General features: G+C 44.7%; 1 protein-coding gene across 1 annotated transcript in view; it reads right to left on the minus strand.

Moving 5' to 3' along the window:
* The window catches only part of Col6a5 (collagen type VI alpha 5 chain), a 121,521-nt gene that overhangs the window by 62,003 nt on the left and 36,523 nt on the right, over positions 1-22,995 (minus strand). The window contains exons 5-17 of the mRNA XM_057768747.1: positions 22,224-22,784; positions 19,324-19,878; positions 16,239-16,814; positions 13,486-14,061; positions 11,185-11,525; positions 10,996-11,077; positions 8,458-8,600; positions 5,588-5,680; positions 3,245-3,298; positions 3,018-3,089; positions 2,796-2,822; positions 2,619-2,663; positions 2,477-2,530 (exon numbers count right to left, since the gene is read on the minus strand). Coding sequence (XP_057624730.1) covers positions 2,477-2,530; positions 2,619-2,663; positions 2,796-2,822; positions 3,018-3,089; positions 3,245-3,298; positions 5,588-5,680; positions 8,458-8,600; positions 10,996-11,077; positions 11,185-11,525; positions 13,486-14,061; positions 16,239-16,814; positions 19,324-19,878; positions 22,224-22,784 — 3,179 coding nt within the window. The remainder of the gene's footprint in view (positions 1-2,476; positions 2,531-2,618; positions 2,664-2,795; positions 2,823-3,017; positions 3,090-3,244; positions 3,299-5,587; positions 5,681-8,457; positions 8,601-10,995; positions 11,078-11,184; positions 11,526-13,485; positions 14,062-16,238; positions 16,815-19,323; positions 19,879-22,223; positions 22,785-22,995) is intronic.

Genomic DNA, 22,995 nt, shown 5'->3' on the forward strand with positions numbered 1-22,995 from the left:
CTTTTCTCTCCTCATCCAACAGACCTCCTGTGTGAGCCTTGTTGCATGGCGTGACTTCTCTTTGCAACGTTTTTAAATGAATTACAACAGCCATGAACCATCTTTGGTAAAGCAATACTTGGAGTGTGATTAGTGAAATGGAAGGGTGGAATTTTTTACTTCAGTGAATTTAAATTTAAGCGATCACACATGAACAGCAGCTGTTCTAGACAGTCTATCACACATGGACACCAGCTGTCCTAACTGAATGTTCTAGACAGTTTAGCCCTTCTGATGCCATCAGAAGCCTCCCCAGTGGTTTTCTACTGTCGCCCCAAACAACTTTCCAGTGAAATTTTCCCAGGCCATGGTCCCTGGAGGCATTTTAACTGATTTTCATTCCCTGTTTTCCTACATTGGAGCCAGGGTTGCAATGGGGCTAGAGGGATTTCTAGGAAACAACACTAAGGCAGGCTTCACTCTGTATAACATGAGGGTAACTTCTTATACCCACATGCTCACTTGTCCCACCCCAGGCTGCCCCTGCATACCCTTAATATGCCACGTGCCTGCTCTCTTTGTGACTGCCTTATTCGAGGTTTCATCCTCGATTACTATGGACTTTTCATCCTTCCTTTTATCCACGACAACTCCAACAGCCTCTGTATCATATTTCTAAAACAGAAATTTGACTGCCTTCTGCTTAAACCCTTCCCAAGCCCCCCCACACATATACACACACACACATACTCACACACACATACACACTCACACACACACACACACACACGCACACAGAGTCTAATGGCTCACTAGAGCTATCCTAGCCTCTTATTGAAATCCATCTTCTTTCACCTGACCTCTGTTCCTTCCAGGCGGGGCAACTGACATTGCTCCCCCTCCACACCCCCACTTCATGTGCTTGCATACTCTCTTTCTAGAATGTTCTTCCTCTACATCTGCCTGCACCTTGCTAACTGCAATGTATTTCTGGCTTTACGAAGACTCCCTAGTCACCCCCACCTCCAAGCTGAGTAGGGTCAGAAGGACCCCAAGTGACCTCAGCCATTTCTGTGTACTATGGAGTCCTCACGGATGAGGATTACAGTGGTCCACCCCAATCTCTGACTCCTTGACAAATAATTCAATGTCTGGAATATTACAGATATTCAAAAACATTTGATAAATAAGTAGACCAGTTGGGATACATTACAATTAGCAAAATATTTCACTCTGATTTGTAAGTCCAGGGCACCCAAATCAACTTTTTCATTCTTTTTGTTTTTGATGTCAGGAAAGAAAACAAAGGCTAATAATGGCCACGCATGTTTGCTTACAGACTTCTGAAAAACATAGCCACAGAAAGACGTCATACGTAAATTTTTCTAGCTGGATATTCTTGAAAGCTGCATAGTAGTTATGGTGCTTTGAATGAGAAACTCAGTGCCCCTGAGGATCATATGTTTGAACTCTTGCTCCTGCCCCAGTTGGCGGGGCTGTTAGGGGAAGTTACGGCACCTTTAAGGGGGGAGCCCTTCTGGAGGAAGCACATCACTGGAGCCTGGCTTTGGGGGTTATAGTCTTACCCTATTTCCTAGTCACTCTCTCATTCCTGCTCCGGCTGCCATGTCATGTCTTCCCACCATGAAGACTCTATCCCTTTGGAACCATCAGCTAAACAAAGCCTTTCTTCTTTAAGTGGCTTTTGGTCGAGGAATTTTGTCACAGACAGAGAGAAGGAGCTAATACAGTAGTCTGTGTGTCCTACACCAAAGAGTGGTGTCTGTTTGTTGGCCACGGGCTTTCATTGCATGACTGGGATGGTTAATTTTTTTCAACCTGAGTTGAAGAAATACTTAGCACACTAATGAGACACGCCTCTGGGCGTATCTGGGAGGGTTACCCCCAATCCCAAATAGTTTACACTAAGGAGGGAAGACCCGCCCTGACTGTGGGCAACTCCATCCTAGGGTCTGAAGTCCCAGGCTGAATGAAAAGGAAACAGGAAGAAAGGACTGAGCACTGGTCATTCCCATCCCTGTTTCCAGGCCAGGGCCATGGACCAAGACTCTCCAAATACCATGTTTTCCCCACCAAAATAGACTGCATTCCTCTGAACTTTAAGTAGAAATAAACACTCTCTTAAGGTGCTTTTGGGGGTGTCCAGGTGGTTTTGGAGATGTCTGGATGTTTTTTTGGGATGTCTGGAAGGTGTTTTTTGGGGGTGTCCTGTAGGTGTCTTTTGGGGGTTCTTAAAGGTGTCTTTTGGGGAGTGTTCAGAAGGTATCTTTTAGGGGATGTCTGGAAGGTGTCTTTTGGAGACGTCCAGAAGGTGTCTTTTTGGAGGTATCTGGAAGGGTCAGGCATTCGCCCACAGTCAGAAAAATGGTAAGTAAGATGGTGGTGAAATCAGCTGTCAATTTTATCCCCAACTGCAAGCCCAGCAAACAGGGCTGGATCTGTCACCAGGGACTACTTGATTACTGAAAAGAGTTACCTGAAAGCCAGTGTCACCTTTTTCTCCCTTTCCCCCACGAAGTCCATAAAATCCCTAAACAAACATAAAACAAAACCACATTTGGAAAAATCGACCTCATAATGGCTTCATGATAACTCAAAAAGAGAGACAAATGGCTTACATCTTCTCCGTGCAGTCCATCAAGCCCATCTTCTCCGTGTTCTCCCTGAGGGACAACAGACAGTGGTCAGGTTCGCTGGTAACAAGACTGAAACAGTCAGGGGGGCTCTGATATGTGCTTGTCAAGGACTGAATCCATGCTAGGAGATCAAACTCGACCGAGAAGCAAATACCGTACCTGGGCTCCAGAAAATCCTTTGACGCCCTGCAAAAGATTAAATATCTGTCAGTGCAGGGCCAAAGGCAGAACAGGGATTCTAATTCTGCAGCTGGAGAGAGAATTGTCTTGCATTATCTCTTTAATTGCTTCTGGCTACACAGTCATATAAAGGTTATGGGTGTCACAGGGGACAGGAAGGTGTCAGAGAGGACTGAGCACAATGAGCCAGGAGAAGTTTACCTTTTGGCCTCGAGTCCCCTGACATCCTATGATCCCTCTGTCTCCGTGAGGTCCAACTTCTCCTCGTCTTCCCTAAAGGGTGAATCCAGACATGTATTCAAAGAGATACTTTTACAGGAAGCTGTCAGCAGTGAGCTTTTGGAGCACTGAGCACAGCTTATGTATGGTACCCCCAACTTTAGGCAAAGCAATTCCTCCAATGGACATTGGGGGGGGTCTTAACTTACAGGGTCTCCATCCTCTCCCCTGTGTCCTCGGCTGCCTTTCAGGCCTGAAGAGCCCTAGGAGGCAAAGAGAGGGGAACATTTAACATCCTCCAGCAGATCAGCTCATGAAGTCATTGGGCATTCCTATCCGGGACCTCCTTAGACTGCTGGGTAGACTTTGTGCCAATAGAGCCATGAGTTGGGGAGAATCCAGCATCTTCAGCTGCCTTTTTCCTTGGACTCATCTCTGAAGCCCCTCTGCAGAAGGACACCCTCCTAGTGACCCAGGAGACTGACCCTAAGAACCCTCTCATGGATGAGAAGCCACTCCCATAACTAAGGGATTCACAAGGAGCTATGACCACCAGTTTTTAATATGTATTTTTTGTTTTAATTATGTGTATTGCTGGCTGGGTTTGTATCAACTTGACACAAGCTGGAGTCTTCAGAGAGGAAGGAGCTCCAGTTGAGAAGATGCCTCCATAAGAGTGGGCTGAAGGCAAGCATAGAGGGCATTGTCTTAATTAGTGACTGATAAGGGAGGGAACTGAGAGCCCATTGTGGCTGCTGCCACCCTGGGAAAGTAGTGGTCCTGGGTTTTATAAGCAATCCATGAGAAGCAAGCCAGTACACAGCACCCCTCCATGGCCTCTGCAGCAGCTCCTGCCTCCACGTTGCTGCCATGACTTCCTTCAGTAATGAACAGTGATGTGGAAGATAAGTCAAACCAACTCTTTCTTCCCCCAAGCTGCTTTTTATCATGTTCATCACAGTGATGGGAACCATAAGATTGTCTGTATGTGTGTGTAAGATTGCAGATGCGTGTGAAGTCCAGAGCAGGGTGCGTGATCCCTTGGAGCTGGAATTATCAATAGATGACGTTAGCATCTTGATGTGGGTATCAGGAACTGAGCTCAGACACTCTGGCAAGCCCTGAGCCGTCTCTCCAGCTCCATTGTTGACAAATCATAAACACCTCCAAAGGGCCTATTCGACTTTCCTCTGCTTTTCTGAGAGCATTATTTAAACTACGTCACTTTTCTCTGAGCCTTAGGTTAGCTGCTTCTGCTTTGTGACTTAACTTGTAACAAATATCTCGTCGAGGTTTGTGCCCCCCTCCCCCACAACACAGATCCTTGCTGCGCCCCCGAAGCACAGTCCTGTTGACACGCAGGAGGAGAGTTCATAAATGGAAAATGACAGTTCAGCAAAACATTCTGTATAAATTATCCTTCAACAGTGACAGGCAAATAGAAATTATCAGCAAGTATTCTCATCGATCTGTTTTGGATGGAGGAGAAGACTCAGCGGGTAAACACATCAGTTGCCAAGCCTGATCTGTGTTCGATCCCCGGAACTCACAAAGTGAAAGGAGAGCGCTGACTCCTGCAAGTTGTCCTCTGACCTCCACAGGTGCACCTTGGCACAGTCACGCCCACCCCCAAGTCAATAATTTAAGCCCTTTTGACGTATTGAGGGAGGAAAACAAATCACTAAAATCATTAAGATGAAAATAAATATGTTTATCGCAAAAAGTCCTTTTGCTGTGAGACCTAAAACCCATCTGAAAATGCATATAAACTGAATACAATAGAAAGGCACAGTTCCGTTGCTACAACGTGAGCTTGGTGCAGCATTTATATGTGACATCTCTACAGTCAGCACCTAGGGCCAAGAACCGGAACATTGCCAGTCGCAGACACTGGGCCACCCCATCACATGTACCACAGCCCCCCTCGAGAGTGCACTGTTAACACGTAGGACAATACTTCCTGGACTTTGAAGATATCTCACTGCTTGTATTCTCAGACAGTAAAGCTTCATTTTTATAAATAGAATCCAACCTATATATGTGCATGCTTTGTCTTATCGGCTTTCTCTGGTAATTACTGCGTGGGTAGAAATTCATTCATGGTTTTTAATGAGTGAAGTTCATCTGTTTGCATTGACACAGTCTTTCATTGGAAATGCCATCATGCAATTTCTATTCTCTTGCTGTATAATTGATCTTGGATAATTTGCTCTTTTATTTTGCAGCTCAATCTCATTTATCATTGAGAAAACCCAGCTCTCTCCACCATTTTAACACCTCTCAGACCATCTAAAACAGATTTAGAAAGTGTAAATTGCAAACCCAAAAAGCAACCTCACCAGGGACATGGAAGGAAAAGGGGAACTGTTCTCAGTGGCAGAATCAGAGGCGAGCCCTTCTGAGCCCATTCCTAAGCTGTGGAAGTTACACAAGATGCCCAAGGCAATTACATTTTTCTGGAGCAAAGGTCGCAATGTCAACTATTCAATTTCAGCCTCACTCACAACAAAGCAAGGCATGCTAGAGAAAAGAGGATCACGATCAAATGGCACCTTGGAGGCTTGGAGTCCCCGGGTCCCTTGAGGTCCTGGAATCCCTGGACATTTACAAAACGTACAGCAACAAGCCCTCTCTGCGATGTTTCCCTAGAGAGAGAGGGAAAAAATAGCAAAGGGGGTGAGTGACAATCACCAGGGATTTTCTTACATAAGAACCCTATTCAGACACGTCATAAACCACCCACAAACCCAGACTCTGTTTTTGGTGGGGGAGGGGTGATGGGGCAAGCAATAAGAGGGCTTTGTGACTTAAACTGCAGAGAGGGCACCAGATTGTGTGGGCAATGACCCCTCTCAACAGAAAACAACCTCAGTTAATAGGAAGGGCACCAAGCACATGCATGGCCACAGGCCAAGTTGACTTGAGACATATTGATTCCTAGTTGACAATCTCCTGGAATTTCTGTTGCATAAATTATCGGGGCTTTTCAACAATATTAGGGACTGATTGATCTTTTGGTTCCCTATACATCCATTCTGTGATATGACAATGAATGGAAGGACAGAAAAAAAAAAACTATTGAATGCAAATCGAAACTTTAATACCACAGGATGTTCAGGTGACAAAGGCAGGCAGATCACTCTGAGTTGAGGTCAGCCTGATCTACATAGAGCATTCCAGGCCAGTCAGGGATACACAGTGAGAGTCTGTCTCAGATAGGTAGTAGGTAGACAGACAGACAGACAAAAGTCTTTAATGTTATCTCATATGTAGTAGGATGGCTAATATCCAAGAAAGGAAGGAGTGAGGGAGTGAGTGAAAGGAACAAAAAGAGGGAAAGAAGTAGAGGGGAAAAAAGAAAGTAGGAAAGAAGGGAGGTGTGGTGATAGGTGGAATATATTTGGCTCTCAAAATTTCATTAGAAGATGTGACTTTTGCTGGGCGGAGGTGGTGCATGCCTTTAATCCCAGCTCTCAAGAGGTAGAGGCAGGTGGATCTCTGTGAGTTCGAGGCCAGCCTGATCTACAAGAGCTAGTTCCAGGAAAGGTTCCAAAGCTACAGAAAAACCCTGTCTCAAAAAAAAAAAAAAAGAAGAAGAAGAAGAAGAAGAAGAAGAAGAAGAAGAAGAAGAAGAAGAAGAAGAAGAAGAAGAAGAAGAAGAAGAAGAAGAAGAAGAAGGTGTGGCTTTGTTTGAGTGGGTGTAGTCTTGTTAGAGGAAATATGTCACTGTAGGGGTGGACTTCGAAGTTTCTTGTGCTCAGAATACCACCCAGTGAGTCGGTTGACTTCTTGTTACCTATCTATGAAGATATAAGGACTCTCAGCTCCAGCATCACATTTGCCTGCATGCCACCATGTTCTCCACCATGCTCCCTGTCATGCTGATAATCAACTGAACCTCTGAAACTGTAAGTGAGCCCCCTTAATTAAATGTTTTCCTTATAAGAGTTGCCATGGTCATGGTGTCTCTTCACAGCAATAAAAAAAAAAACCTAAGCAGGAAGAAACAAAATATATCAAGTGTCCAGAAAGATGTGGAGAAAATAGGACTTGAATGACATGGGAAATATTAGCTGTGTTCCTCAAAGCACTAAAAACAGAATTATCATATTCCATAACCCCACTTGTGAGTAGTACATACACCAAAGAACTGGATACAGAATTGTAAAGAGATGTTTGTTCATATGTGTTCATCAAAGTATTATTCATGGTAGTTGAGAAGTAGAAAGAAGCAACCTAAAATGTCAGTTGAGAAACAAAAAGATAAAGGCAGTGAAGCAAAGAAGGGAATGCTGTCACATGCTACAATATGGACGAGCCTTGAGTCATTACACTAAGCCAGTCTCAAGTTGAAAATATTTATGAACAGGAAGTTAAGCTGGGGGTGCCAGGTTCTGCAGGGGTAGGGACACAAAGAAATCACATTGTCAATTGTGGGTTTACAGAGTTTCTCATAAAATAAAAACTTTCTAGAGGTCTTTTGGACAGCAACGTGCACATTAGCTACTACAGTGGTCATCCTTGATTGTCAACTCGATAAGATTTATCAGCACCATGGAAACAAACCTCTGGCATGTCTGAGGGATTTTCTAGATTAAGTTAATTAAGGTGGGATGCCGTGGAATAATCATTCTGTACACTGTTTAAATTATGCTGTGACTGGTTTAATAAAGAAACTGACTGGCCAATAGCTGGACAGGATAAGGTTAGTTGAGAAAACCAGACTAAGAACCCTGGGAAGAAGAAGGGCAGAGTCAGAGGAGTTGCCAGTAAGATATGGAGAAGAAACAGGAGGTGCAAGATGAGAGGTAACACCATGTGGCAGAATGTAGATGAATAAAATGGGTTAAATTGTAAGAGCTAGACAGTAATAAGCCTGAGCTATTGGTCAAGCATTTATAATTAACACTGAGTCTCCCTGTCAGTTACTTGGGAACTAGTGGGTGGGAAAGAAAAGTCTGCCCACAGTGGGGAAACCCACACTAAACATAGGTTTCTGTAGCATCATTCCACAAGCTGGATAAAGGAGGAATTGAATTACAGCAGCATCCACCCTCTGCCCCCTGGCTGTAGATGTGGTGCCTCTGCTGCCTGGCTTCCCCATCATGATGGACTGTACCCTCCAATTGCAGGTGCAAACAAATCCTTTTGGCCTTAAGCTGCTTTTGTCAGACAAGTGACTAATACAACCATACACTGTATACTTCAAATTGTTGAGATGGAAATATTACATTCTAACCATAATAATAAAACCCAAATGTAGTTTTTTTTTAAGTCAATTTAGCTTCACTAATAACCTAAGACATGTCAGTTACAATGCTTGAGAACACTGGGGGAAATATTATGTTAAGTTCTTTTGAATGACACAAACAATAGCATTCCAACTGGATTCTTGCGGCACTTGAGATAACTGACAACTCACCAGATACTGGGAAAGTGTCTTGCCCAGGTCTGTCATTCCAATGGTCAGGTGAGTCCTATAGTCAAATCCTTTTCCAAATTCAAAGCTGGAAAACTCATCCTGAGCCAATGCGTCAAGGGACACCACCAACAGAGCATCCAGTCCTGTTTAGTAAAAACAGCACATGTGAAACCAGAGGGTTCATCCAACAGAAGAAATTCCACTTAGTAAATGTCATTAAAAGAACCAGAAACAGAAAAGGAGAACATCAGAGGAAGCCAGATTCTCAACACACAAAACCCCAACAGCAGACTCACCTGGATTTCTAAGAACACGTTAACCTCAGGTCTCTGGCTTTAGTATAAATTCCCCCAAGGAAAAACATCCCAGAGAAACTATTGACAAATCAACTGAAAAGGGCTGTGGAATATTAGTTTAAGATGTGTTACACTCATTTATTCTGTTGGAATATTTGTTTAATGATGCAAAGATGTGTGGCATTCTTTTATGTTGCATTTGTTTAACTCTGTGAAGCTGTGTTACTTTGCCTGCCTAAAGCACCTGATTGGTCTAATAAAGAGCTGAATGGCCAATAGCAAGGCAGGAGAGAGGAATAGATGGGGCTTGTGGGCAGAGAAAAACAGGAGGAGAAATCTAGAGTAAGAGTGAGGAGCAAGAAAAGGAGAAGAGGAGGATGCCAGGGGCCAGCCCACAGCGTAAGAAGGTAAGAAAGTATATAGAATTAAAAAAGGTAAAAAGCCCAGAGGCAAAATGTAGTTAAAGAGAAATGGGATAATTTAGTTAGAAAAGCTGGCTAGAGCTGGGCGACAGTGACACACGCCTTTAATCCCAGCACTCGGGAGGCAGAGGCAGAGGGAGGCAGATCTCTGTGAGTTGAGGTCAGCCTGGTCTACAGGAGCTAGTTCCAGGATAGGCTCTAAAGCTACAGAGAAACCCTATCTCGAAAAAACAACAAAAAAGAAAAAATAAAGAAAAGAAAAAAGGAAGGAAGAAAGGAGAAGGGAAGGGAAGGGAAGGGAAGGGAGAAAGAAAGAAAGAAAAGAAAGAAAGAAAGAAAGAAAGAAAGAAAGAAAGAAAGAAAGAAAGAAAGAAAGAAAGAAAGAAAGACTGGCTGGCTGGCTAGAAACAAGCCTCACTAAGCCAGGCATTCATACATAAGAATAGGTCTCAGTGTATTTATTTGGGAGCTAGCTGGGTGGTGGACCACCCCCCAACAAAGAGTTTAAAAAAAAACAGTTACAGGAAAGAAAGCAAAAGAAAGCACCAGTGGAAAGCAGTGTTCGGTATCTCACACCCACTCTGATGCAACTCTCGGGCATTCAAATGTGATTCTTAAGAAATACATTATCTTTGGGGGGGGTTCTGAATTTTCTGGACTACCTATTAGCAACAGTTACCCTCCAGGAACCCAGACTCTGGGTGATTCCTATCTTAGATGAGCATATTATTTCAGTCACTCATTCTCTCATTCATTGATTCATCCACTCGCCGGTTGATTCATCCATCCTGCCTTTAAGCATTTGTTTCTTAGGAACTTGTTGTGTACCAGTTGTACTGGGATGACAAGATGAGGGGCTCAGGCACATTCTTCCTGTGTCAGAGTTCATGGTGTGATGGATGAGATGGACAGAATCAGAAAAATCTGAGCTCTCTGGAAGGGACCATTAGGGAGCAATGAAAGCCTTGCTTGAGGTGATGCTTCTGCAAGTCTTGGGGGACTATGGGAGGACAGTCTCAGGGACTATGGGAGGACAATCTCGGGAGACTATGGGAGGACAGTCTCGGGGGACTATGGGAGGACAGTCTTGGGGGACTATGGGAAGACAGTCTTGGGGGACTATGGGAGGACAGTCTCAGGGAACTATGGGAGGACAGTCTTGGGGGACTATGGGAAGACAGTCTCAGGGACTATGGGAGGACAGTCTCAGGGAACTATGGGAGGACAGTCTCGGGGGACTATGGGAGGACAGTCTCAGGGAACTATGGGAGGACAGTCTCAGGGGACTATGGGAGGACAATCTTGGGAGACTATGGGAGGACAGTCTCAGGGGACTATGGGAGGACAGTCTCGGGGACTATGGGAGGACAGTCTTGGGAGACTATGGGAAGACAGTCTCAGGGACTATGGGAGAACAGTCTCGGGGGACTATGGGAGGACAGTCTCAGGGACTATGGGAGGACAGTCTCAGGGACTATGGGAGGACATGCCACCATGAAACTGCCTCCACCTTCTCCATCATGATGGACTGTATCCCCCCAAACATGAGCCAGAATAAACTTTCCCTTCCTCAGCTACTTCATATCAGCAAACCAGCCTCAGTCCAAGCAGCAGGATGGGGGTCTATGGGGGTCACAGGTGTAAACGCTTGACTACAGCATTGCAGCATTAAAGGAAGAAAAGTGGGGATCAAAGGACTTCACACAAGTCATCAACATCATCTTCTGCAAATGGCTACACCGGCCCCAAGATCTAGAACACGTGTGGCAGAAACCTGTTCCCACGCTCCATCTCCAGCGTCTGCATTTTCAACTCAATACCTGCTTCTCTGAGCCTGTCCGACTGCTGCTCCAGCATGGTGATGCTTTCGCCCTGGAGACCATCTGAGAAGATAAGCATCACCTACAGAAAGAGAGAAGGAAATAGGATGGTAGCAAAGCCAGAGATATAACTGGGCAAGGAGGAATAGATGCAGGAAGGGGAATGGGAACAGATGGTGGTGAGAATACCTGGCCCCTGGAGGCAGAGTTCTCCTCAAACACGTCCCAGAGAGACTGCAAGAACTGGGCGTTCAGATGAGTTGGGCCACGGACGGTGACTTGCAGCAAGTTGTTGAACACTGCTTTCTGGTAAATTTGGAACTTGGCTGGGAACTCTTGGTCACTGTTCACCATAAAGGCCAGGCTCACCTGTGCCTCTGCGCCTGCTCCACAGCTCACCCCTCTGATGGAGGTGATGTCCGCTAAGATGTTTGGGAGGTATGATTCTAAGCGGGGATGGCCCTGGAACAAAGGCTGGCCCTGGAGGTGACTGGAAAGGTCGAACCCAATCACTACATCCACAAAGCAATCTGGTAACCAAAGAAACAAAGTCATGTTAATTAGTAAACAGGCATAAGGGGGGAGAGGGGATCGGAGAAGGGATTCTGTCATGCTATAGAGTTGGAGTCCCGGGGGCGGGGGGTCTAGTACCCAGAGTATGTTCTAAAACAAAGGTACTGTCTACTCTACCAATATAGACCACAGGTCCTCCTTCCGTCCCCTTTCATATGCAGTAAGTTCCAGTAGTTATTTGCGGTTCAAACCATGGTTCAGGTTCATTGCTAACAGCTTTATATGTGGGGGTGAATTCTCCTGCTTTTAATGATGACATATTCTGATTCATAGGCTCATAACATGTTACACATTTGAACTGTCCTGGCGATTTCTCCACGCCTAGAAGTCACAAACACAAAGTTCTGCAAAGGTTAGGTGGATAATATAGAGACATCAAATGGCCAGGGAGTGAAGACAGTTATCTGGAGAGCATCCCGAACCCCATGTCTGTTCACGGTCAGCAACAGCTGAGAGCAGCCAAGCGGCAAATAAGGCCCCAAGTTGTTAAATCCCATTTTTAAATCTATATTTTTAATGCAAAGTCTCCAGCTTGTAAGCGCTGTCAACTAATTTAACACGTTCCCCCAGCTAGACAGAATGAGCAAATTGCATGTTGGATCCCCACTGATCCTTGCCAGTTGTCCCTTTTCAGACTAAGGGACTGTGACTCATGAATATTGTGGCACTGTTCCAGAGTTAGAACTCTGGCTTTCTAATTCCAGAGCCAGGGCCCTCCTTTCTTCTGTCACTTCCCTCCACACAAGTACCCAAACAAGGCAGGAAAGATCTGGAGCCCTTAGAGAGACTGATACAGGCTGTATGGGGGGAAGCAGGCTCGGGCATCACAGCTCTGAAGATGGCAGCATGGGGGGTGTTACTGCCCATGCACAGATTCCACACAGGGAGGAATGCATGCTGCCATGTGGCTTTTTCAAATTCCAGCCCCAAATGCACAGAACCTGAGTCCCCTGTGGCTACTGCCAGCTCTGCTGATTAGTGGCATCCCTGTTGGATGGATCACTGTTTTGTTGACCTCACACCCCTGCCAACCTGATTCCTCTACAATATCCAAGAGGCCTTTGCAGCCATTTGTGTTCATGGACTGGATAATCTGTAAAGACAATTGAAATTTTTACTATGTTACAATCATATAGATGTTATTCTTCAAAACAAAATAGGGCCAGACAGATGGCTCAGGAATTAAGAACACTTGTTGCTCTTGTAAGGGACCCAAGTTCAGCTTCCAGAACCCACAGCAGGAAGCTCACAACTATTTGTAATTTCAGTTACAGGGGATCTGACACCCTCTTTTGACGTCTGTGGGCACTGTACCCACATGGTGCACACACATACATGCAGACGAGTTCCAGAAGAGTTGATATCCTTTTCTAGCTCCTAAAGCCACTGAAGGCATGTCCACAGACATGCATGCAAAAAAAGCCCACCCATATACAAAATTTAAAAATAATAAAAACATAAAAATCTTAAAGAAAACATCTGCTGTATACACACACATAAATGTATACACATATACACCATATACACACTCAGTCCTTTGCTAGTTTAGCAATGTTGAAACAAAATTTCAATAGTGAATGTTCATTTTCTTACATCCTACTAGATGAAGGACATTGTCCAGAGAACTTGTGACTATAGAAGACTGAGCTCCAGTACTGAGAGGAGCGTAAACTCTGGATGGTCGTGAGGGGACAGGGATCGCTACAGGACACAGCCCTACCCTGCCCCCTCATGTTCTATACCCAATTCTGTCACTGAGGAAAGCTGGCTCATCACAAGCTTGCAGGGAGAAGCAGCAATTGATGTCTCATCTCATTACAAACTGTCCTAAATGGATTCCACAGGGTCTAGCACATGAGACAGCCTCGGGAAATGGAGGCACAGGAAGCCACCCATCAAATAACACCAGACACTCACTGGATTTCCCGCAGCTCTGGCAGATCTCGCGGACCATTCTTTTCTTCACGTCCACACTCTTCAATTTATTAAAGTCTTGGAAAGTAATTATTTTTTCTGAATTGCCTGTGATGGGCAGAAGTTGTTCCTTATAAACATCTCCAATGCCCAGAGCCAGGACACAGATGCCAAGGGCTTTCAGGGCTTTTACTGCTTCTGCCACATCATAGCGGGGATAACCAGACGTGATGACAACCAAAGTCTGAGGAACACCAGCATTTCTCCTGCCTCCGACAGAGGGATGAAACATGTCGCTCACATGCTTCAGAGCAAAGTCGATTCGCGGAAAGCCCTGGCTCTTGGCCACAGCTTGGATCCGAGACTTCCACTGAGTTTTGTTCAGGGAGCTCTCCAACTCAATGATTTCCTGATACCGGCTCCCGTACTGAGCCATCCCGATTTTCATTCTTTGAGACTGAATGTCAAAATTATCAATTAAGTCTGACAAGAAAGTTGTCATGGTAACAAACTCCGAATCAGACACCATGTCAGAGCCATCACAAAGGAAGATCACATCAGCTTCCTGAAGGTTACAGGCTGGAACAGAAAGGAAAATAAAGAATAAATTATTTTCCTCATGTATCATTATAAATTGTTCTTTTACTGGGGTATTTAAATTGCTTTGCTAAATACTTAAATTGTTTTGCATTAGGAGCAAATAGAGATAAATTAACAGAAGAGAGGCACACTGATTGAACCTCAAAGAGAAGGAAAAAACAGCAGGAAAGGGAAGGATAATAGACATTTTTTCAAAGTGTAATTATATTTGCCTGAGTTATTGGAAAAGATCTTGCAGGCTGTTCAGAAAGGAAGTGGGTAATTTGGTTAGATTGAATATTCTCATGAAGAGATATTTTACAAGCCTGGAAGTCTCTTCAATGTCTGCAGACCGGAACAGTCTAGGTAGCAATTGCACTGTGTTTCACTGAAACTCCTGTTGTTAGCTGATGTTGCCAGATTACACATGTATCGAGCAGTATCATTTCCAAAAGCTTTGGGCACGCAATAACTCAGTGAACAGTCCCAACCAGCTTATGACACATTACTCTAATTGTGTAAGTGTAGAAATGGAATTCTGGTAATTCATAAGAGCACATAGTTACTATGGAGGAAGGAGTGTATCTGGACTTGTAGAAACTCAAATATACTCCTTTTTTTCTACTGCAGTTTTTTATGTCATGACCTCAATATTAGAAGTGTATGGGACAAGTGTGTATTGTTTAGAAATAGAGCATGGGACTATCTCCCTGAAGTTCAATGTGAAATATTGTAGAGCCAAGGGGTAACTTTCTCCAAGTTCCAGCCAGACTCCCTGGTTCGGGTAGGAACAGCAGAAGGGAAGTCACAAATGGTAAGCACTGGCTGCCCAGTGTCACACAATTCCTTGAAAAGCAGAGGGGCAGACACAGAGTTGAGCTGCCCAGACCGGCCTTCAAGGAAGCTAGAGCTTCCTCTGTCCATGGAGCCTCCAGCTCCCAGCTCCTTCAGGGTCTGCCTCCTTGCAGAGATGCCTTGCCAATGACATGCCTATCCCCGGGCAGTCAGCACTCCCTTCTCACCCCATCCTGGCCATCTTGGTGGGATGCTGGACAACTGTCCTGGGGAGTGCTTGTTCTGGAGCATCTAGTTTTAAAGTGTCATTGGATACGCCTTACTGTCTGACTTCTGCCTACCCTGCCTTCCTTTTTATTTTTCAAGTGTGGCTCCTTAATAAACACTGTGCATCCCAAAATCCATCTCAGCATCCACTTCCAAAAGGTACCCTGGGAGAGAAGAGTAAAGTAGCATCCTTACTCCTAAGACAAAGGCAGTCTTAGAGACATACTAGATTTGGCAGGAATACAATAATGAGCCCAGGGAACTCGGTCTTTTGATTGATAAAGATGAGAAAATACAAAAATAAGCACTAAGTGCTAACACCATGAGAAACAGAGGTTCTGGAGTAAGAGGACATGGAGCAAACAAATATTTAAACTTGTGAGATGTTTGAAATGCAGGCAAGTAAGTGACGGGCCGAGTATTTGCAGTGTGTAGAACGACGTGCACCAAGACGTGAAAATTTTCAGAATATTAAGGAAGAAATGAAAAGGACAGGGGCAATAGATGAGATGGGAGAAATGCATAACCGTTGGATAGAGTTCGAAAGCTTCCAAAATACTGTGCATAGTGGTGTGATATAGTCCAGTATGGGTAAGACAGTTGAGAGTGACCTGCATGGCAACTGGCCGGATGGAGGGGGGAGCACACATACATGAATATGTACACATGTGTGTATCACACACTGCAAAGCTCAGATGCCATCATGGAATGGGGGTGGAAAGATTGTAAGAGCCAGAGGTTGAAGAGGACCATAGAAAGCAGTGTCTTAGAGACATGAGAGGGCCTCCATACTCATGAACTCACGGTAGCCATGACTGTGTGAGTCCTGCAGAAGATCAATCAGGCATCATTCTGTTGTGGAGGTGAGAGGGAATAACAAGCCTCCACCCTTAACTGGGGGGCTATTAGCAGTAGATAGCCTTAAGGATGTAGCCCTAGTAGTTGGTCCCACATCCATAAGTATGTGGGCAACCCAAACGTGAAGACATGAAGCAGGGGGTGGATGTGGGGGGATGAGGGCCTGGGAGGAGTTAGTTGTGAATATGACCAAAACACATAATAACGCAATTCTCAAAGAATAAACTATTATATTAGTAATGGTGATAGCAGCTTACTCTCTTGTGAACTATTGCACAGAGTTTCCTGCAGAGGCATGTAAATATCTCTCAGTTTGTCAAAATTGTCTACATGGATAGTATTTTCCTTCTTCCCTGCCATGGTCTCCAGTTCATCTTTGTTGGCATCTCCTACACCAACTGCAAAGATGGTGATGCCTTTGTCCCTTAGTCCCCATGCTGTGGCGTTGAGTTTATCTCTGTCATGGGACTCGCCATCCGTGATGACAATCATCAGCTGCCTCACATTCTGCCTCAGGCGGCTGCCGTGCTCTTCTGTGAACAGGATGTTGGCGTGCTGGAGAGCCTTGGCAGTGTAGGTTCCCCCTCCAGTGTCCCTGCGTCGTCTCAGGTGCTCGACGATGTCCGATTTGCTTGAGTATGTGTTAAGATAGAAAAGAATCTCGGGATCGTTGGAATATCTGAGAGCTCCAAACTGGACTCGGTCCCTGCCAACATCTGCCTTCTTCACCAAGTGGATGGTGAGGTTAATCATGCTTTCTTGTTGTTGTGAATTTATGCTGCCTGAATGGTCCAGCACAAACACGATGTCTAAGAGTTCGATCCTCTTGCAATCTGAAAAAGTAAACAACAGGCAGTCACAAGCTCCATCACGCATTCTACACACAAGAGGGAAAGCGGTCGACCTCTCTCATGAGTGATCTAGGTACATGACACCCCCACCCCATCCCCGTCCCTCACTTAGTATCCTACCATTTTGCACGTGTGTGTGTTCATATGTGTGCATATATATGTGCACAGGTACGTGCATATGGAAGGCAACATTCAGCCACAGATTTCATTCCTCAGAACATCATCTCCCTTGGTTTTTGAAACAAGGTCTCTCACTGGCCTGGAGCCCACCAAGTGTGTGAGGTTGGCTGGCTCTGCCTATCCCCACCCCTTTCGCACTGGGGTTGCAGGCACGTGGCAAAATCTGGCTTTTTCAAATGGGTGCTGGAGATCAAACTCTGATCTCCATATTTTTGTGGCAAGCACTTAGCCAATTGAGCATTTTCACTTGGCTCTTCAAGGTGGTTGTTGTTGAGAAAGAAACCAAAGCTCATTCAAGGGCAAGCTGCCAGAGCAGGATTCTGAGAGCATGTGTACCCTTCCTTCCCAAGGGGCCTTAGGACTGGCGGTCCTTGCGCCACACCACTCTGTTCTGCTGTGTCTCGGGCCCCATGGCACCTTTGCTAACCAACTTTCAGCAGAAAAGCAACGTCAGAAACCAGTTCAAGGACAACAGACGGTGAGACATGCTAGCGCTTGCAGAATGGACTGCTGTCTAGAAGAGTATGGGAGCACGTTGTGTAGGTTGGGGGTTACTTGCCACTCTCTCTGGCTCCAGCTGTCTTCTGTGCCCCCAGTTCCCAAACCTTCCCATGTGCATCATGGAACTCCCCACCTATGTGCACTCCGTCCTGGCCTCCAGAATTCAAACTCAGTAAAGGAAGGGACACAAGTAGAGAAGAGTGGAAGCTCTCATTTCATCTTCCCTGGTCTCAAGTCCTCTTCCATTTTCAAAGCCAATAGACTGTTCTCTGGTGATCTGAAAGTCTAGACTCTAGTGATCTTTCTTTGCCTTTCCTTCATGACCTAGGACTTCCACAGTCCCTTTCTCTTTCATATTCCACCAGTCTGTTTTACCTCCAGTCTTTATTTCTGCCTATGAGGTTCTCAAGTTTTCAAGTCCCAGACACCATGGATAAGCTCAGGCTATCCCCAAGAAAGCCTGGGCCAAAGGTTTCACTGAGACTTGGTGACTGGGAATAACTTGAAAAATATTTATGAGTTGGTTACTCCATGAGGCAGCTGAAGTTTCACCCTCTGCTCTAGACAGGACTCTGTCAATGTTAGTATTTATCAAAAGGAAGATTCTAACGTTGAAGGTCTGACCCTTTAGTATATCTCAACACTATTGAGTCTAGAAAGCATCACCACTGTATAGGAAGAAAAGACGCCAGTCAGGTTGCTATTTGGAAAGTCCTGAGGTAGCACCTAAAGCTCATTTGCATTGAGGTCTTTCGTTTGTTAGCTTTCTAAAATATCTAAATACATGATTTTAAAGAATGAGACCAATGACTGTTTCTATGCTGCCAGGAGAACACACAACACACTAACTGAAGTTTTAGCTGTGTCCAAATGGATAACAGCGCATGGCAGATTTCAAGGTGTGCGTCTTCAGCCCTTGTGCAGATTGATAGCAAGTTCTAGCTCAAGAGAGGTTGAACTTGAGAGGATCAGGGCTGGGGGTGCAGCTCAGTGGTAGAGCGCCCACCTAGCACCCGTGAGGCTCAATTCCCAGCACTGCAAAAAAAAAAAAATTGCTTCAACTGAAGATTGCTCAATACTTTTAGAAACGAATTCTGAGTTATGAGATAGAAGTCGGAGCCACAAACAATCAGGTAGAAAGTCTCAGAACAAAACTTCACAAGTGATAGCACATGGGCAGATGAATGCCTCGTTACCAGAAGTTAAGAAGAAGAAAAAATATCAATTCTGAAAAATAGACTACGTATTTAAATAGGAGCAATGTTTTGGTAGATCAGGGTTGTTTGGGAAACCATTTAATACGGTTAAAAGGCAGATTCATTTATGCTTCTAATTACTTTTTGCTCAACAATGGCTACACATAGCCACGAAACAGTCCTTTAACCAATCATTTGAGAGGCAGATACTCTTCCCTCTTCCCACTTTGGGTCAGCCCACTCAACTAAATCAGTTCTCTCTCTCTCTCTCTCTCTCTCTCTCTCTCTCTCTCTCTCTCCTCCCTCCCTCCCTCCCTCCCTCCCTCCCTCCCTCTCACCTTCCCTCCATAAATTTCTCCCTAAACTGATTTTTAGAAATCATTTAGTATTAAAAACTGACAATGTAAAAATCCAGGTCATAAGGATTAAAGCCGGAAGTAGTGCAATATTTGGAGACCTTGTCAGAATAGATTTGAATTCACCAGAAGCAAGACTAATTCATAGCAAACTAGCTACAGAATTGTTCCTGAACTGCCGTGTGAGTTTGAATATGACTATCATAGATAAGAACTTAGGGAACCACTGGAGTCTTGAAGGGGGGCAGAGACACCTACCATGCAGAGCACACACGCGGAAGATGAGTTTACTCTCTATCGCCTTCAGATGATCAAAGTTCTCAACATGGAAAACCAGGCTGCCATCCCCACTGATTTCCTCCAGCTCGGCCCTATTGGCACCATACACACCCACAGAAAAGATGGTCACACTTTTGTTCCTGAGAGCCATCGCAGGACCCCCTACTTCATCTTGGGCTTGTCCATCTGTGAGGAGGATGAGAAACTTTCTGACCTGGGGACGGCCCCCCTTGGAAAGGTCAAAGTATTCATTTACAAAGGTCAGGGCGCTTCCCGTCAAAGTGTTTCTGTTGATAGGTGACATCCTGTCTATGGCGGCATAAATTTCTTTGTGTGTGAAGAATGTATTCAGCTGAAATTCTTCCTTATTGTAATCGCTGAACTGAACAACACCAACTTGCGTTTTGTTGGCACCAATCTGGATCTTCCCCACCAGGTTTTTCATAAAGGTTTTCATTGTCTCAAAATTTGCATCCCCTATGCTTCCAGAACTGTCCACCAAAAACATGATATCAGACTTCATGTCTTCACATCCTGTGTGGTAGAAATAGATCAGAAATTGGTGTGCTTCTCAGGGTACATGGAAACAGTAATCATAAGGGAATTTATGAGAAAACGTTCAAAATCAACTCAGGGAATTGCTGTTTTGTTTGGAATTTTTATTTGCAACGTTGGGAGAAGAAGCCCGCTGACAAGAGCCTGCAGGCTGCAGAATTTCACTGAGATGACCCAAGAAATTTACAAAAGGCAATGACACTTCTGACGCTTACGTTCAGTGCTGCATACACACGATCACTCATTCACCGTTCTTGCATCATTCATACACGATTTCATTTATCCAGCCATCCTCCATCCATTCATCACGCTTCCGGGCATAACTTTTAAGTGTATATAAACACCAAGCCTCAAGATGAGCATTAAAGATGCAGCTAACCAAGCCAAAGTGACCAAGTCTCAACATTGATGGGGCTAATATTTCAGGATTTAAACATAGTCTTAAAAAACATAATTCTAAGTAATCTTAAAGCAGCATTATTTTCTGGGATGATTTTAAATGGTTTGATAAGTAAGTCGTTTAATACATAGAAATTGTAGAGAAAAGCTTTTAGTGGTGATAATACATGTGCTAGTACACACATGGATCAATTCACCAGGGACTATTTCTTTACTTTCACATCGAAACTGTAGATGGCCCTCATTGGAACTGGGTATACATACATATACATACATATACATATATACATATATGCAGTACACGTATATATAAAACCAACTTCTATAAACTATTGAAAATACATGTTATTGAGATTGCAGAGAGATGGCTCAGTGGTTTAGAGTACTTGTTCTTACAGAGGACCCAGGCTCAATTCCCAGCACCCACATAGTAGCTCACAACCATTCATAACTTCAGCCCCAGTGATTCTGACGCCCTCTTCTGACCTCTGTAGGCACTACACCCACATGGTACACACATATACATGCAGATAAAACACTCATACACATAAGATGAAAGTAGATAAAAATCTTTTTTTTTTTTTTTTTTTTTTTTTGGTTTTTCGAGACAGGGTTTCTCTGTGGTTTTGGAGCCTGTCCTGGAACTAGCTCTTGTAGACCAGGCTGGTCTCGAACTCACAGAGATCCGCCTGCCTCTGCCTCCCAAGTGCTGGGATTAAAGGCGTGCGCCACCACCGCCCGGCGATAAAAATCTTTTAAAATTCAAAATATGAATATGGCCTTAACAAAGCCGCAAGGTAAAGTGAAGTGTTGGTGCCACTTCTTTGTATGACATATATAAAGGAATAGACATTTTATATACATTTAACATTCACAGGGGCTGTCTCTTTATTTCTACAGGTGATAGGGACTGCTTCTAGTATGCTAATGTTTCCCATTCTTGACTGCTAATCAAGTTCCATCCAGGAAGATGGTTGCCCAGAAGAAGAATCTTGTCTCGGTCTTCCTTGCAACCAGACATGAGCCCTTGGTTAAGTTCGAGCCCATAGTTGAGCAGCAGTGGCCCAGCCTCTTCTGGGTCCTGCCATCCAAACACCTGAGTGCTGCAAGCTCCCTTCAGATGCCTATCCACAGAGGGAGCTAACAAGCACATATTCAGCTCCTGCCTAGAGGAAGAAGCAGCTGCCTGTCTGCTAGACCTGAACTTCTTTCTCAGCCTGACTAGTATGTGAGAGAGAAATGAGCAGTAACATTCGGTACCCCTGAGCCTGGAGTGTTTGTGTCTGAGTGCATTAGTCCCCACCCCGACACACTGCCTCGTCCCTTCAGTACCTGCTCTGAGGTGTGTTACCATTCTCTGGCCTCTAGGCTTAGGCTTCTTAACATCCCGCTCTGCCCTCTTTTAAGACTCATTTCCTTGTCTGTGACTGGATACCTGAACTACAAAAGATGTGCTTGCCACCTCACACCAGTCTGGAACCTTCTCCTCTAAGGAAGATCCAAGGTGCACTCATATTATACTTCCCAAAGCCCTTCTCTTTCCTTGGCGTCAAGGAAACACTGGGGACCGGTCCTTCTCTTCAGCAGGCTTATAGCCCCAGCTGTATACAACAACTGGATTACTGTTAGCGACGTGGGGGGAAGGAAGATGGAGTTCATGATGCGGGATTCTGCCCTCGGTACCACTCATTTGCTTGTTGGATTTAAGCCCTGGTAGCTCAGAAAAGTCACACATATTTTGCATCTTTTTCTTTCCCCTCCAGTGAAAACCTCAGCCACTTTCTGCAATGCCCGAATTTGGTTTTGTTTTGCTTTGCAGGGCTGGGGCTTATCCATTTTAGACTAGCGTTATACCACTGAGCTACATTCCCGTTCTCATGTGACTTTTATGCATCCCTTTCTGAATTTCATTTTGTTTTTCTTACCTTTTTCAGAGCAGATGCGGTGTACAATTTCATTTTTTATGTTCTTTAGGGAATCAAAATTCTGCCCAAAGTTGACCCTTTCATCGTTCCCGGCAATTTGTTGAAGTTGTGTCTTATTCGCCTCACCAATCCCAACTGCATGAATGGTGACATGTTCAGCCCTGAGTCTGTTAGCAGGTTCTAGAACACTGTCTTCTGACTTCCCATCAGTCAGTACGATGAGGTAACAGGGGGTTTCATCTGCCCGCTCTGATTTCCCCTTCTTTATTATTGGCAGTATGAAATCCAAGGCTTTCCCAGTGAATGTGCGGCCCTTGAGTTGCTTGATGTTAAAAACAGCCTTCTTCAAGGCTGTGCCATCCACGTAGAGGGAGACGGGAAATTCCTCTTGGTTCTTATGTGAATACTGCACGACCCCTACTCGAACTTTGTCGGGACCAATGGGAAACATGTCTATCACAGAGGACATAAATATCTGGATTTGCTCAAACTGTTTCTTAAGGATGCTGGACGAGCCATCAATGAGGAAGTAGATATCCGCTTCCTTTGTATCCACACAGCCTAAAAAGGAAACAGGCATAGAGAGTGGGAAGTAAGTGTGTTCTCTGCCAATCAAACAGCATCTTGAGGGAACTTTGTTCAAGGCTTTGTGTGGAGCATGAGTCTGTGCAGGGTCTAAAGAACAGGACCTGTGTGTCTGTGTGGAGCCTGGACTCTTTCTCGGGACCTTTCTAACCATTTTAACCTCTGAAATGTGTCACCATCTTGGGAA

This window comes from Chionomys nivalis, chromosome 4 (genome assembly GCF_950005125.1).
Source record: "Chionomys nivalis chromosome 4, mChiNiv1.1, whole genome shotgun sequence".
Taxonomy (NCBI): Eukaryota; Metazoa; Chordata; class Mammalia; order Rodentia; family Cricetidae; genus Chionomys; species Chionomys nivalis.